The sequence below is a fragment of the Haliotis asinina genome, chromosome 3 (assembly GCF_037392515.1).
Source record: "Haliotis asinina isolate JCU_RB_2024 chromosome 3, JCU_Hal_asi_v2, whole genome shotgun sequence".
In the NCBI taxonomy this organism is placed as follows: Eukaryota; Metazoa; Mollusca; class Gastropoda; order Lepetellida; family Haliotidae; genus Haliotis; species Haliotis asinina.
In genome coordinates this window covers 73,172,726-73,190,375 of record NC_090282.1, presented here as the reverse complement: position 1 = coordinate 73,190,375, position 17,650 = coordinate 73,172,726, and the positions used below count along the sequence as shown (strand labels likewise).

At 37.3% G+C, this 17,650-nt stretch overlaps 1 protein-coding gene across 1 annotated transcript; it reads right to left on the bottom strand.

Moving 5' to 3' along the window:
• Positions 1-840: 840 nt before the first annotated feature.
• LOC137278415 (uncharacterized) lies at positions 841-5,332 on the bottom strand. The gene is made up of 5 exons (XM_067810728.1): positions 5,245-5,332; positions 3,084-3,348; positions 2,843-2,939; positions 2,326-2,510; positions 841-1,481 (listed from the first exon to the last, which is right to left on the bottom strand). Exons 1-5 carry the CDS (start codon positions 5,301-5,303, stop codon positions 1,326-1,328), a joined length of 762 nt encoding a protein of 253 aa, XP_067666829.1. The 5' UTR covers positions 5,304-5,332; the 3' UTR covers positions 841-1,325.
• Positions 5,333-17,650: the final 12,318 nt, after the last annotated feature.

The following is a 17,650-nucleotide window of genomic DNA, read 5'->3' as shown; positions in this document are numbered from 1 at the left end:
GACCTATGTTACAGTAAAGAAGGTACCAGTGATACGAGAAAAGCTACGAGATGTTAGCTTAACGAGAGCTTTGTGAAACGGGGTCCTGCGTTAGAATTCAGCAACCAATTCTTGTCACAAGAGAAGAGTAACGAAATTGGGTGATCAGACTCAGTAACTTGATTGACACATGTCATCATTTCCTACTAACAGATGATCATGATGTTGATATCGTGATCGTCTAGTCCAGATTACTTACAGACCACAACCATATAGCTGGAATATTGTTGAGTTCAGCGTTAAGTAAATACACAATCCAACCTTGCTACTCTGACTGACATTCGGTCATTCGGGGATAGGTCGTCTTAAAATGTAAGAATTAGTCTTCAGTAAACAATGCCTGACGTAAGAGAAGACTAACGGGATCGGGTGGCCAGGCCCGCTGACCTGGTCGACACATCTCAGTCGATGTCCATGCTGTTGATAATTGGATTGTCTGGTCCAGACTTGTATATTTACAGACCGCTGGCATATAGCTGGATTATTGCTGAGCGTGGGGCAAATCTAAATTCACTCACTCGGGGTCAGGATACCTTAAATGAGTGAGACATCTATACTGAACAGCAAAAGAAACGCAAGTTTCGAAAAAGTGAAAATTCGTGAAAGTAAGCGTTCATATTTATGTCATCTATTTGAAAACCTGATCAAAATCACCCAGAGTTTCGTTTCTTTTGTTGTTCAGTATATGTTAAACTAGGGGACGGCGTCTCAGTATTACAACACCGACGTAAGTCAGGATAAGTAGGAGCAGATGCACGTTGCAGATCACCTAGTCATCCCGACCAAAACAATAAACAAATATTTACGTAAAACTGGTTTATTCAAATGAACACAAGGGTACACTGATACACGTGCTTTAGTTTTACGGTTTAAACTGTACAGCGAACAACGAACACACACAGGCACACACATCTATAGTTACATCAAACTGCTGGTTAAGTACATTGGCCGCAGAGAGAACCTTTACGTCAAAGGTTGTACAACATTCACTCAAACTGAAACCACACAGAAATGATCCACAAAGCGTCCTTCGAGTTACGACAGGTCGTAAGGCTACACACGATTTGTGTTTCGGATCCCTGACGTCCCACACAAAACAGAAACAGGATTATAACATACAGTGTTGAACGATGACAAATGCACTACCTACACGTGATGCTAATCAAGACTATCTGAGCTCTGATTTGTTGTTCCTACTTGTGTAGTGCCATTAATGTGACGTCATGTCGACGTTATTGCTATATGACGTCATGATATGATGTGATAATTATCAGTTGATAATGTTTTTATGCCTTGCTGGGATCATCAGAGAAGAGGAGTTTTTCGGGGAGCTCGTATTTCTGGTCCAGGTCCTCGACGGAGCACTCTGCAATGCGAACCTTCTGCTTGGGAACAGCTCTATCTGAGTATGGACCCATCCTGTTGATATCTTCAATAACGTCCTGTAATAAAAGAGTAGCTTTTAACGGTCGAAGAAAGGCATGAGGAAATTGTGTGTTACCTGTAAACAGATTATATTTACCAACCACTGCTCTCAACATTCGTGTTTGAAATATCATCTAGATGTTGTGATGCCGCCAAGGTCAAGTTTAACCTTCCACGGAATTGACAAATATTTTTTTAAACACATCTGAAGGGATTCTGTGCGTGTCCAGACTCAACAGAATCATTGAAGATCAAGGTCTGAATTAATCTTCAGCAACACATGCTTGTTGGAGGAGGCGACGAACGGGATCGGATGGTACATGTCATTGAATCCCAATTGCATATGTCATTGCTCATGATGTTGATCACTGGATTGTCTGGTCCAGACTCGATTATTTACAGACCACCGCCATACAAATGGAATACTGCTGAGTTAGGCGTAAAACAACATCAACCAACCAAAGTGGAGTTAGAGTAGATGCACTGACAGACGATTGGTTGAATTATGAATTATATGAGTGGCCCTACCATACTTTGAGACGTTTTTCGAGTCATTGCATAAGGCTAACGGAACAGAACACTGGAGACTACTGGGTGGGCCATGGGTCGGCCAATAGTTAACGGCGCTGCAATTCGCTCTGCCAGAAGAATACTGGTTCGATTCCCAGATACGCTCTGATAATGTTTCGATTTTTTTCACCACTATACCCTTGCTCGTATATGTAATCCGAGGGAGAAAACATGAATCCTGCATGTAGGCTTGTCAGCATTAAACTGACATACTGTATTACCACGATGTAACCCACACTGTTCAAAGTGGCGCTGAAGCGAAGGATACATGGGAACATTATTTAGACTTACCATGCCCTCCAAGACCTTTCCGAAAGCGACGTGAGAGTTGTCAAGGTAACGAGCCCTTCCGAAAAGGATGAAAAACTGGGATCCGTTGGTGTCCTTTCCATGGTTGGCCATGGATACGATACCGCCAGTGGCATGGCTGACCTTGAAATTCTCATCAACAAATCGTTCACCGAAGATGCTGCGAGCTGTGATAACATATAAATACTTCTATGAAGAAATGGTTTGAATAGTAATTCTATTTATATGATTAAATGATTAAACATGTGATCGAGTATGTGTCTGCAGGAGACCTAATATTTAGGATTGCTGAAATGATTTAATTCCATGTTGTGAATATTTGTAGCCATCCACGTGAAAGGCTCGAAAATCGGTATAGCGTTACACCTAGTTTGAAACCTAGTTTAGGCCTTTAGTGTGTGGAGTGAATGCTTTCACTACCAGGGTACCCATCTGCCATAGGTGTATAGCCTTATGCTCTTTAAAATCAGATCTTATATTCGTTATATTGGCCACTTACATCCGCTTCCGTCTTGGTTGAGAACGTCACCACACTGGATCAACATATCCTTGACAAGTCGGTGGCAGTGGGTATTTCTGTACTGAAGACGTGCTTTCTGCAATACAACATAAAATATGTTAGGAATGTTACTTATCCAGATAAATCACACGGCTTTAAGGTTACAGAAAAACGTCAATACTGAATGACGCGTTGTCGGACGTATACAAACTGTCAGCAGAAATAATTCGACCATGCTCACCCCGTCTCTCTTGAATCCTTTGCAGATGCTTGCGAAGTTGAGCGTTGTCATGGGAACAAGTTCTCCAAACAGACCAATCTTGACGTCACCCCTCAGAGTTTCGCCCTCGCCGTCCCAGTTTTTCACCTCAAACGTCAAAGTGGCGACGCTTGTGATCACATGGGGCGCGACGCTTTGCTTTTTATCTTTCTTACGGTCGTCCTCACAGATGCATGAAGCCACGAAAGCGGCGATGATAACCAATTGCAGTTTCATGATTCTGGTGCTGCAAGTACGAAAGTGGGTGGTGTTATTTGCGTATTTCATGCCGCCATAAGAAGACGTAACAGTGTATTGGTTGGATAACGCATAACGCATAACGCCAGCGAATCTGACGGATTCCATATAATCGAATACAGGGTGCCGATCCAAAAGCCTTGTGAAGAGCTAAGATATTTGTAAGGTTATGGTTTCATGCATGGCTAATGTGGCTAATGGTTGCGACTGGCCGTAACGCTACGAACGTTTTTGGTATCGGGACTCACTTCAGAAAAATTAGCGGCCATAAAGTATGAGTAATGTTCGATTTCATCAGGTTCGAAACAGTCCCAAATCTACATGATCAACAGAATGAGCTCATGTAGGGATATTGGTTACGGGGAATCTGTGCTGCCCCGTTTTTGTATCTAACTGTATGAATATTTGATTTTTTTATCAACGCTAGAGAATCAGCCTTCGTAACAGACCCTACTGAGTGCACAACGAGAATCAGTGAATATTCTATAAATGGATCCGTGAAAACCAGTGATGTACCAAGAGTTTTACACCACTGTGACCACCCAATAATCGCTTAGGACATTGTTTATCTGAACATTAACATCTTGTTTGCCGCCAACATACGACGTTGTCAAAGTATTGATGTGTAGTCGTGTAACTCCCTTTTTCGCCAGGAAGATGGAAGATTACTTTTAATCTTTTGAAAATAATCCTTGTGAATAAGTAATGCGAGCCTACGTCAGTTGATGTATGGTTAGAGGAGACAACTCGGCTCACAAAGTAAGCAGTTTTGCCTCTCGAGACAAGAACATACAACCATACAAGCACAACATGTGTGAATGCGGAATGCATTGAGAGTTTTCATTGACTGTACAAGAATGTACCAAAGCTGGGACCTCGTGAGAACTATCGCATTTCAGATCAATGACGTTCTGGTAACACGTGGCGTCGACGTTGCAACGTTTAGTCGATGAACGCGCTGCCCCAATCAATGCCTTCAGAGAGACATTAGGGTAGTAAAGATAGCCACTACTGTTTGTGATTGGATAAGACTTGCCACGCCAATTTGCCGCAGAGTTACGCCTTACACCTTGCCACGTGTGAAGTAAGGTCGGATACATGATGACGTTGACACGTTTCATTATTCCAGATTGTACAGTCGCATATTTCCAAAGTATTTTGCTTGCTGCTTCATCTCGTGGTATCTAGCATGTATGTTATCTCTGCTAAGTTTCTATTCGTCAACACTTAATATCAAGCCTACACAATAATGTCGAAGGTCAATAACACGACCGTTAGAATACGCCATCAGTGAACTTATACACCGAACAGAATGTGTCAGTAAACACTGAGATATGTACATTGCTACACGTTGAAAACCTTAACATTTATCTTTATATACATGGAAACGTGCTTCCTTCTTGTGACAAGCTACACCTTTCCTACGAAGTATAATCCTCCATTGCAGTAAAACTAAAAGTGCTACTAGTACTTGCGTTCGGTTGTTAGACGTTTGAAGCATATACATACCTGTTCATTAAGCATCACATCGTTTTGGACAAACATGCGCGATAGAGGATATGAGTATGTTTCGCTATTTTCTAATCAGCAGTGAATGTTTGTTTATAATATGGTAAATGCAGTAAATGTTTAAAAGCACAATTTGAAATAATCAGAAATTTGCTTCAAAGAAGAAATGAGGAATGATCTGTAACATTTTCCTCCTCTCAGTAGATGGATTAACATTTCTTATCCTCATTTTGACATCTCCCCGTTCTAGTTTAAATTTGAAATATTTTCCCTAAACCATTTGACAAAAACGAACGAAATATTTCGATTAGAAAGGAAGATTTTCTCAAGAACCTTCCAGAAATTTAGAGGGGAAAAGAAAAGACTCGCTTCTTACCTTTTTGACTTTTCCTCTGCTGTTGATACTACAACAATACTTGGTGAGTTCCATAGCATCGGACCTTTTAAAGCAGGTACGTGCCACGAAACGACAGAGGAATTCACCAATCAGAGAGCGCGGTGGGGAAACAGACCAATCAGAGAGCAGCCAACTGGACTGGGCGATCGAAGGAAGTTGATGTGAAACATCACGACACGGTTGGCATTCTCCAAGTCTACATCAATAATCTATGATGTGGCAAAATAATGCATATAGTGTGTACATGAGACTAAGGTTGTCCACGCGCCGTTGCCACGTCTATGGCAACGTTTACGTGGATATTACTGAACAATGCAGATCTGTCCACGCAGCCATAACCTGATTTGAAACACAGGATATTTTAAAACCAGGAAATATTGAAGTTCTTTGCTTTAGTGCAATGTCAGATGTTCCTTTATTGGATATGTACTGCATAAGCCATATAGAATATTTATGTGGTTAAACCGACACTTATTGCACTGTGTATATATAGTTCTGACACATATTCGTCATTGACTCACACATGCATTTCATTTAATAGCGTGACATAAATATGATCAAACATTTAACATTAATTAAAAATGTGTGTCCTGTGGTGTTTTGACGACAATACCTCTGGGGTATTTTCTTTTAAAAAAATTAAATAATGTATTTCCGAAAATGAAGGGGAAAACACATTGTCTTAAGGTTTTGATTGACAAATGAATCTCAGTGGTCGTTCTGAAACTCTGGTGTGTGGGCAGGCGATATTGTTTGTAGATTCTGAACGATAAATAAATGTCTTGAGGCACTTCTGGGGCATTACAGTCTATACGACACCACATCACACGTACAATCAGACAAACGCATTTGAGCACATGGACAAAATAATCCTAATAATATTAAAATGGAGATCCACAGTTTCTGTTATCCCAGCTGTTTTGTCTTTTGAACCCAGTTGAATCTGTCCAAGCATATTATAGAGACTGATCATTGTCTGGAGTTTCATATTTCACCCATATATACCGGACTGTCTCCATAGCCCTGTGGCGTGACGTGATCATTATAGATCCCGAATCATGTACTTGTTACAGATATAAATTGCCTTCTGATTTATTCAGAGTATCTCGAAGATATTTCCAAATTTGGTTAGTACAATGTCCAGTACAGTACCCTAATTTGACTTTTACCATTTGCCCCCCTTTTCTCTGGTGAACAATTAGTTGACTTTCCTTTGTATGTGTTTGTGATGCATTAAACCGGTGTGTCAGGATCCACACACTTTTAGCGAAAACTCTTATGATCACTTTTAGGTAGTGATTCGTGAAATAAAACGTCAGTGCAAAAAGACTCAACATCGACAATCCGAAAGCGATCCCACTTTGGTGTGAATGGCAAAATGTCTATGAAATATGTGTGAATGGACCACTAAAATCAGTGACAACACCGGGTGTCTCAAAACGTATTTACAACGTGACATCTCACAGAAATAATCGTGCCGTACTAGTAGACTAGACTAACGCCTAGTCTATGAATACATAAAATTGTGATGTCAAAAAATAATTCCTTTAGAATTGAAAAGGAGTCCCATTGAGATGGAGTATTCCGAACTTGGATTTCATGGCATATAACAACTGTTGTTTCACACGTACACATCCGTATCATACGTACACGGTACATCGACTGTACCAAGTGAGTGAATATTATGACGTCATTAAATACTGGATTGTGATTGGTTAATTAAAGTCATTGAGAGGTGTATAATCACGGTATGTACCTCTGATGTCGCAACACAATATGCAACGTTTTACATTCTTAATAAGGCGGTCACGGTAGAATGGAAATAAACATACTGTTTTGCAATATCAGAGGAGTGTAAACAATTATGATAGCTCACCCTATGCTTATCTCCTAAACGCCACACCAGCAATTTAGCAGCGTGCGTTTTCTTCGCGAAGTTACACCCATCATTGACTGAGTGAGTTTAGTTTTACGTTGAATACAAATTGGTTACAATATACAGTGGAGCACTTATTCATCTCTTTCTATGGTATAATAACCATTCATCATTTCATATAGTAGAACACATATTCGTCGCTTTCTTTAGTAGAATAGCCATTCATGGTTTCATGTAGTAGAATACTAATTGATTATAGTATACAGTAGAATACTTATTCGTCTTCTTCTATAGTAGAATAGCCATTCATCACTTCATATAGTGGAATAGTTTTTTTCTCTTTCTATGGTAGAATAGCCATTCATCACTTCATATAGTGGAATAGTTTTTTTTCTCTTTCTATGGTAGAATAGCCATTCATCACTTCATATAGGGGAATAATAATTCATTACTTCATACACTGCGTTCTTCACGACCGATTCCTCCCAAAGGACAGGATTTCCAAACTTCCGTCTTATAATGTCATCATATATCTGAAATTTTCTCCATGCTTAATTTTCTGTAGACAATTTTCGTATGATGACATGATAACCAGTTGTGATAGTACCAGTCTGTGGTACACAGTATTTGCTATAACTGTCCAGGACACAATCAAAGGACATAATACCCACTACATATGTAAATATCATATTATCTATAAAACTGTACAATAGTTACACTTGGCGGACCTAATCTATCATCATGAAGAAACAAAATCGGAGATTCCAGGCGTCAACAAGATAAACTGAACAATAAAAGAAACGCAACTTTTGTCAAGTTTTCATAATCATGAACACTCATGCTTTTATGAGATTTCACTTTTTCGAAACCTGCGTTCCTTTTGTTGTTACGTATAGTATGAATTGTGATTTTTATGTACCATATTGCCTTTTAAAAAACGCTGCTTGAATGGATACGATAAGAAACGCATGATAATAGTGTCAATTAAAAATAAACTTTGCCAGATCACGAAACATCACAAACTCAAGCTGGAAGGAAAATTATTCCGATAAAATAGCCCATTGCTACCACTGTTGCACATTGTGACAGCAACGCACTCTTAATTACACGTTATTTAACATCCTACTGAATCTGTTGCAAGATCAGTGAAAGTCGTAAAATGCTAAATCTCCTTCAATGAGGCAGCCTTCCGAGTCGTGGAGGACAACGTGTTGCTGTCAGCGTGTACACACGGTGATATCCTTGACTGCACATCAATATCGTTCATTGTTTCCGGGACTGACGGGGCAACACGTGTAAAATCTGACACGACACGGCTGTTGAATGTTTGACTGCACGAGTCACAGCTTACATTTTCCACGCCGATTAGCAGGTGGACTAACCCCCATGTTTTGAAAAAAGTCGAGGTATTTACGAGCTGTGGCTGTCTACAAGACAGTACGCCACCTGGCTTAAGAACTGCTATTGTTGCAGTTCTCATCAATTCTTGTTGAGATCTCATCAATTAGGATCACAGATTTTTTTTGTTGTGGTGGAATGTTTCAATCTGACCAGTTGACATCACCAATACCTAGCAATCCTTCCTTACGATTTTTACCAAATGAAGTGAACACGTGTATGTTGATGTTTTCAGTAGAATACTTCATTTTCCAAGTTAGAAGAATTTTATTTATTAAGACCACAGACCCAAGTACCACATGAACACATTATACATACATTATGCATTCATATTGTACTTGGGCTAGGATACTGAATAATTCCAGATTTATAGGTACAGGATACCCTTCCTGGTCAAATAGATTAGGAATCTACTAAGGTGACACCTGCATAACAGCACACAAAGTGCATGAGTTACACCAGAAAGCTAATCTTATTCCTGAGAGAATGCCACTGGTATTTTGTTCATGAAATAGAAATTATGCATACCTTATATAGAAATAATCTTTTAAGTTGACCTGACAAACCCTTTGTAAAATGAATCTCAGCACCACTGTATGATTCTGACTGAATCAAAAGAGAATCAGTGATGTCATCAGAACCGAATATCTCATAACAAAACTTTTTACACAAACTGAGTTTAACAATTTGAAACAGCTGAATATTTAACTCCACTGAATTTTTAAAATATACAAGTCCAAACAAGTCCAGCAATCTGTCTACAAAACTCAAAATTGTCTACTACGTTTAGGCATCTGGGAAATGCATTTTCTCAAATATGAGTTCTGACAAAAGAGAAATCAGTATCAACTAGTGCTGACATCAGGACAGTGATGACACCAGGTCACAGCATTAGTGTTACTTAAATTACTTCATTGAGAGTGAGTGTGCTTCTTGGTAGCTATTCTAGCAATATCACTGTGGGTTGGATTTCAGCTATCGGCTTCACACACTGCACCAATGAGGGGAATCAAACTCTGGTCTTCAGTGTGATACCATCACCGCTGGGCTACCACCTTCCCACAGGTATGGGACAGGTATAGGCTATCTGAACAACTGTATGCTACAAACATGAAGAACTCCTTTCCATTTCATTTTCTTTATATTCTTTGATACAACTTTTCTGGGCCAAATGAAAAGAAGATGAAATCAAGGGAATTCTTCATGTTCATCAAATAGCATCTTCTAAAATGCCAAACAAGGAGTGTACACTATGTAGCAGTCATTCGTTATTCTCTTGGATACTGACAAATAACCAACAAGTCTCTGGTTTCTATCAGTTTATTTTCAGTTCTTTTTTTTTCCTTGTAAAATGTTTTGACAACACAAATGACAGCCGCATTGTGTGGCCGTATACTTCACAACATGAGCAGACGATAACACTGGCACACAACCGGGAATTGTTGCTTTACTGTTCAGATATACTGAGTCCAAAAAGAAACTTCACAAAAAGTATTTTAAAACATAATGAATAATTTTTCTCTAATGATACATCTATGTATCCGAAATGGGATCCCTATCTTTCAACTCTAGCAAAACTAGGGACTCAAATCCATCCATTCGTCATGCAAACGACATTAGTGCGAATACAGGTTTTGCACATGCAGTCGATCACATGATCTTCGCATGGAAGTTTTTTTCATTTCCACGTGTTTGCATTGGCCTCAAGAATTGAAAAAACACTTTTAAACCACAGCCACTGTTCTAACTGTACTTTAAATGCCACGATTGTCAAACGTGCAACATGAACGTTGGCATGTATATTGTGACTTGACATTCTGTATACCCATGTTTTGGAATGACAGAGTAGCCTAATGGAACTGATTGTAGCACCGTCAGTGTATCGAGTACATCACACAGATCTCAGCAATGAATAACATTTTAACCATCTTACCATCTCTTGTTCTTTTATAGTGTCCTGAAGAAAGAATGTGAAGTTTCTTTTTTGACACAGTATATATACACTGCTCTTTAGAACTGAAAAGTAAATTGCCTAAAGATGGCTGAGGGTGAATGCATGAATACACATAAGCTAGAGGGCAAAAGAAAGTGAACACTTTTTATTTAGAATTAGGACATGTCATCAGTTGACGTACCATTCTACATGCCAGGTATCAAAGATTGACGTCCCCTGCCAGAAAATCAGGTACATTGTGGTGTCTCAGGAACATCTTCGGCATAGGCTACAGTGGGCAAAGACTGTACATTGTTGGCTGGTAGAAAATTGGCAGTGAGAGGTGTTTATGAGTGAAAGTCCATTAACAATGTTCCATAATGATTACACAATGCCATTTAGAAAGTGGTCAAATGCAGCATATGTTTTATCTGGGATTACACTTTCATAGTAAAGAACAATTTCTAGTACCTAACCCACACAGCCACAGCGACTTCCACAGGTTGCTGAGTGGGTTAGGTGGCTGACTTTGTGTGCTGGCAATTAGGTGCCTGACTCTGAGAGTGTGGGTTCAAATGCCGGATGGGACTCAAGTCAAAAAAGTACTAGAATTTGTACTTTACTAAGAAAGTGTAATCCCAAATATAACATGTGTTCCGATGTTCCACAATGATTGTGTATTTTGCTTTGATTTTATCGATTATTAATAAGTGTTCACTTTCTTTTGCCCACTAGTTTATTAGTAATGTGGATATTTGAGGATGCCTTGTTAAAACCAACATGGTAATCATGGTAGTTTGAGTGGTTGTCCTGAAAACCTATCCCCAATTGTGTGTTCTTGCAAACATTGCTAACATAATGAGCAAGTTTCACATCACAGCATGGAAAAAAGAGTTATCTCCCCTCCAAACAGGCAAGAACTTTAAAATGATCTTTCAAACATAAGAAAACCCACTCTGTTTCCTACCAAAACACAAAGGATATGCGATAACTATATTCAAATTGTATTCATCTGACTACTACAATAATCACAAATACCTGGCTGTACTGAAATATGACTTATATACACTGGTGATAAAAAGAAATATAGTTGGGAAGGGAGATAACACTAATTAAAGAAGAGATACATGAAACGCAGTGACACATACCAATATATAAAAATAACAATAAATATAATATTTCACATGTACAAAATCACAATATACTAGCATCCTGTGAAAATTCATATGACATGGTGTGTGATGGTATGGCTGTCATTACACTGACTGGCAGAAGCTTTGAGGCTCCTACAAAAATAGCACTTATAATGTTTCATGTAACATGGAACGCAAAAAAAGTTTCAAATTTGACAAAGCCATACAAAAAATATGTGAACTGTTAATGTAGCTAACAACGTTTCAATGCCGAAACAGGCATTCTTCAGTGGACAAACCTTGTTATTCCATTGTTCAGTTTCCTATGACAAGCAACCTTCAGTTTTTCTTCAGTTTCATTTAACAAATGTACATGCATTGTATCTTTTGATTATTCTGTCGTATCTGCGAAACTTATCTGAAACTTATCTCATCATTTCAATCATTTACTTTCCTACAATCAATGCAACTGCATCTTGCTTTCCATTTTTCATGGCCCCATGGGTATGTATCTCTCAGTTTCCTAGAGACAATGTAAATCTATCTTACTTCCCATGGCCTAGCTTCTTACAGTTGATATCCCATCCTTATGTGATACCAATGAGTCGGGTGATATGTCATTATAACACATTATGTTACCATTCTTCAGTTTCCTGTGATCAAAATAACACCTAGTTTCCAGCCTTCAGTTTCCTATGATCAAAATAACACCTAGTTTCCATCCTTCAGTTTCCTATGATCATGTTACCAAATGTTGTTCCATATAATCCATATAACATCTCAAGTTATCATCCTTAAAAGCTGCATTGCAAACTGCAGCATTAAAACACACTTTTGCGTGACATTTCCCCTTAAAAGTATTGGATGCATACAAAGACATCAGTTCAGCTCCTTTCATAGAAAAATATTGCAAAACAATGACAAAAAAACATATCCAGTCTCCAAACAACGTTGACATCATCATCGTGGCAGATCCCTACAGCTGACCTCATAATGGAGATCAGCCTTATCAACTTCCTAAAGCTTACATAGAAATTAGCCACAATATGATCAAGTATTATGCATACACTACTAGCCTGGTTGATAACAGTGATATTACCAAGTGTATTATGAACTTTAGCATGCCAGATACAATGGTATTACACAGAAGTAATGGATGAATTTGTTATTTTGTCATATTATGTACGAAAACAATCACAAATACAAACTTATTCATAACATATAACTAACTATGGTAGTCATAATTTTGCAGAGAAAAAAAAATTACTTAAGAAGATTCAGGTCGATATAAATGAATATATTCATAGTCAAATATTTTTTCATGTTTCCATGATGAAAATGATACTTAATATTTGAAAATGCTAAAAAGTATTAGAAACACAACAAACTGTGTGCAGTAACTAGACCTTACAAAGGAACACATATACAGTAAGACATCTAAAAGTAAATAATCATCAAAAACACAAACAGTGCCTCATGGTCCAAACTAAAAGAAAAGCATATTGCTGATACTCTCGTAAATTGTTTTGCGACTATGCCAAGATGAAAAGAAATGAACTGACTCTTCATTCATTACTCTCAACAATAGGTTATGACATATTGTTTATTATGCAGATGTGGAGTGGGTTTTTTTTTTGTAATTTCAAGTGTGCTGTGCAGTTTTAAATTAGTTAAAAGAATTATTTAGTTTTGTGCATTTTTTAGTTAGTCATTTATTATTGAGTGTTTAGAGTTCTTTTTTCAACTTCAGGTTTCTTGTGTGGGCTGTTGTTAATATTGTGCAATATTTGTAACACATTGAGATTCTTCATCAAGTGTCATATGTTGAGCATTGTATACATTATCAAGAATGTCCTGTACACACATTTCCCTGTTCACTTCATTCATGAGCATGTAAAGATCTGTCACCTACAAGGGATTTACAGAAACATGAAATAACTTAAAGTGATGTCTAATGTCTCAACAAGCAGTTTGGGAGGTGGTGAGTCATAAAATGAATGGCGGTGGGATTGCCTTGTGTTTAAAGAGCCAAAGCAAAAATGTATGAAATGTGGGTTAAAAGTGTGAAGCTCTTGTGAAAAAAAGTGACACAAAACTTTATTCACTCACTACAGAATGAACATATGAAAAGTTCAATGGAAGCATTCCAAAACTATCTCTCTATCCTTAGATACAATTATCATAAAATGTCACATACATAGACAAGTAACTTCAATACTGAAATATGTACCAATTGATAAAAAAAATCCATATCCTGACTGAGGTGTTGTATAAGATGTTTTTATGAAAATGTTGAAGAAAATCTTCATGAGAACTTCATAGATTTTGTTATGAAAATGCTTCTGTAATACAAAACTGGGTAGCATGTAGAAAGGTGTAGATATAAATGACACCTGAATTAGATGGGAACGGATAACAAACATCTTCTACAAAAGGTAGCACCAGTCATAGGCGATATTGATATGAATAGAGGTTCATGTAATGGAAGTTCATTACATGCCAATTCGACATGGGCTGTACGAAAATACATGTCTGGATCTTATGAAATTAATCCAACACTACCCAAATACTGGTTGGGGAATAGCAAGATTTGAATGAAGACCATAAGCCTATATATCATACTCGAAAGAAAAAAAACAAGACAAACATGCTCAAGGTCCTTGAATACAGGAAAGTGTGTTGTTTACCTGCTGACTATCAGTAGCAACTGACTTGGAAACTTATTACCTCAGTTTTGAGGGTTTACTTGAAGATAAGTGGTACACAAAACCTAATGCAGATGCATTTAGAAGTGTACAATGAATTTTCAGTTCTACAATTTCAAACATGCTCACAGACTGATTTTTACAGACCATCCTTGATTATGTTTACAAAAGATCTATGTATGAAGAAAAAGTCAAATAATTTTTGTGCACACAAAACATATTATGCCATTATGTGATGACATTAACAAGATGAACAATTACTATCTGAAAATGACACTTATTATGATTATGTCTGGTCACAGGATAAGGCCCTCAGTCATACAAGAGTGTACTAGTATGTTTATCATTGGACCCTAGGTGCTGATTCAAATACAACCAAGTACCTTAACAGTAAATCATCATTTTGCATATTGAACACAAAGATGGTAATAATACTACGACTTATCATTAAAGATTCTGCTCCACCGATACAGTCATATTAAACATGTAATTACGGAAAACTAATTTCTAAAAGTGACTCATGATACAAAATGTCATAGGATCAGACGTGATGACCAATAAATGTTGAAGTAGATGCACATGATTAAGGCAAGAACAAAATAAAAGTGATATTTGTCTTCTCTTATTAACTACTCATTTTTTTCAAAATGCTTGGTTGCACCTGATCGAACACCCTCCACAATGACTGCAAGACAGATTCATTAACATGTGTTTCTACATGGAGTCTAAATGAAGCACAAATTCTCTGCAAACAAAATCAAGGAAAATGTATCAATCATCATCAAATAAATATGATCTTACTTTCATTTAAAATATTTTAATTTCATTGGTCAAAGATGCTTTAACACGTTTCTGTGTCACCACATGGGCTCCTGTAGTATCGCTATAAAGACGTGTACATCAGACCGTATTACCCTCAAGAGAAGCATACAACTTATACTGTAAAATGGATTTGTCAAAAATATTGCAACACATTCTTGGCCATTGCACGAATGAAAACAATCAAAAGAATGTTTTCTACAACCAATAAATAAATTATTCAGTTACATGACTAAATTTTGAGATTCTGTATATTTCATTCAGTTCACAAACCACACAGCAGAGAAGCAAATAAATATTGTTCAGGTAGAGAGCTAATATTCATATCAACATCATTTACACTACTTAAACAGAACTGTAGATCTGTTTACAGCAAGACACACACCTTGTAGATTCTGAAAAAGCTGTTTTGTTTGGATACAAAACATTCCAATATCTCTGCCATTGACAACAAATATTTTAACATTAAAGATCAAACAACAAACGTAACATTGTAAAAGAGTTAATAACATCATGCCCTGGTTTAGTCAATAATCATTTTAGACACTCTTAAACAAAAGACACACTTTTAGATGCACTTCCAAAATAAACAAGTTGGTAACAATTTTTTCCCTTCCAAATTAAAATGAGGTGGAAACACTTCCATCCTTTTCTTCCCTACTTAAGAAATACCCAACCACATGCAGTGTACCAGTAAGATCAATAATGATTAATATTGTACAAGGTTTGAAAAAATATGTATAAGAAAACAATCTACAGCCTAAAGAATTAGGAAAGAAAAATTCCAAATATACTGGATCATTTCCTGTAACAAAATGTATTGTTGGATGGAAGTGATATGTCTTGAAAGAAAATTTGTCAAAATGAAGCAAGACTGCTTGTTTCATGAACAAATGAACAAAATATTGCAGAGATGGGACCACATGAAACCTGAAGACAAGAGTGAATAACATGGCTTAATGGACAACAGTATTCAGGGAAATCTTATGATGAACCCTACAACTGTACACCATGGATTCAATACCTTATATATATATATAGGAAGGTTGAAAATGAATCATAATGTCCAAGTCTCCCAGATCCCAGACAATACTAAAATAAAAGAGTAAGATATAGGTCCAGAATGACTAGGGAACTGTCATCCATATTGCATTTAGAATTCTTTTATGTCTTATCTATCTATTTTTAAGATCTAGATTTTCAAATATTATTCTGTGACTAAAGGTCAGATTTATGTGAGTTTCAAACCCTGCATTGATAAATAATACTTGGTGATATGGATTTCAGAAACTTTCATTGAATGTGAACTGCAAATGAAACGTCTTCATGCATATTCCTCAACATTCTATGAAATACTGACTCTTTCGAGTCAAATGACATGTTCAACAGTACAACTCACAGACCCATCCATGGATAAGTGGAGTTGAAAAACACTGAATATTGATCAATGTGTCCATGTCTGTAAATGTCATTCAATGAATTAACAGTACATGAATAACATATCAGAATATATAACATTTAATGTACATACATGAAATATCAAAAAGGTGACAATGGATTATATATAGTGACTATTCGCGTATTTGGATTCAAATATAAAAGAATACTCAGTGCTCACATTTCATAGAGTATCACACATTTAGCAGTATTTTTGGTTCAATAAATATGTTAACTACAAACAGACAAGTTAGAACAACAGGTAGTTCTAAAAACCTCGAACCATTCATCATTGGTCCACAATAGACCACTGGGGACACTGCACTGTGCTACTACAGTAAGACTAGAGAGACACTGCATTGCACATAAACATGGCTTGAGAGGTGTAGATCATTTATAGTCTAATAGAGAACTACTGGGAATTTATTACAGTAAAACCAAAGACACACCAAGACCCCATTGAAGGATGGCTGATTTTTCTTGCACCCACATATTCTACTTTCCCAAATCTCCATCATATACTGAACTGCAAAAGAAACGCAACTCTGGCCTTTTGTCAAGTTTTCAATAGAAGATGACTTAAACATGACTGCTTACTTTTATGAGATTTCAGTTTTTTTGAAAATTGTGTTTCCTTTGCTGTTCTGTACATGTTTTTATGACATGGGACCTGAATAGCATTCTGTGTAGGACGAGCAATTCACTGCAACCTGTTTGTTCAATCAAACACTAGAAAAACATATTACTATCAGAGATGGTCAGGCTATAAGATTCACCTGACAGCAAATACATCCAGCTCTTTTTCTCCTCCACTGTTGACTGTGTCTGTAGTTTGGAAAAACGTGAAGCATGGTTCTGGCAAGATTTGAACATCATAGCTTAACTGATACATCCCCATATAAACACAATTGGCCTGATATATAATGCAGTAGGTACTAGTATCTCTGGTTTCCCTGGGTCCCTGTGAAGATAGCTAGAGATATCTCTAGTTTAACAGTCTTCTAGGAAAGATAGTTAGTAGTGTCTCTGGTTTCCCTGGATCCCCGTGAAGATAGCTAGAGATATATCTAGTTTAACGGTCTCC

What these genes read in the sequence shown, in the direction of transcription:
- LOC137278415 (XM_067810728.1), bottom strand. Translation starts at nt 5,303, where the DNA reads ATGCTATGGAACTCACCAAGTATTGTTGTAGTATCAACAGCAGAGGAA. An exon ending in GCAGAGGAAAAGTCAAAAAG is followed by an intron (nt 3,349 to 5,244) that starts GTAAGAAGCGAG and finishes TCGTACTTGCAG; the next exon opens with CACCAGAATCATGAAACTGC. An exon ending in GAAAGGTCTTGGAGGGCATG is followed by an intron (nt 1,482 to 2,325) that starts GTAAGTCTAAAT and finishes CTTTTATTACAG; the next exon opens with GACGTTATTGAAGATATCAA.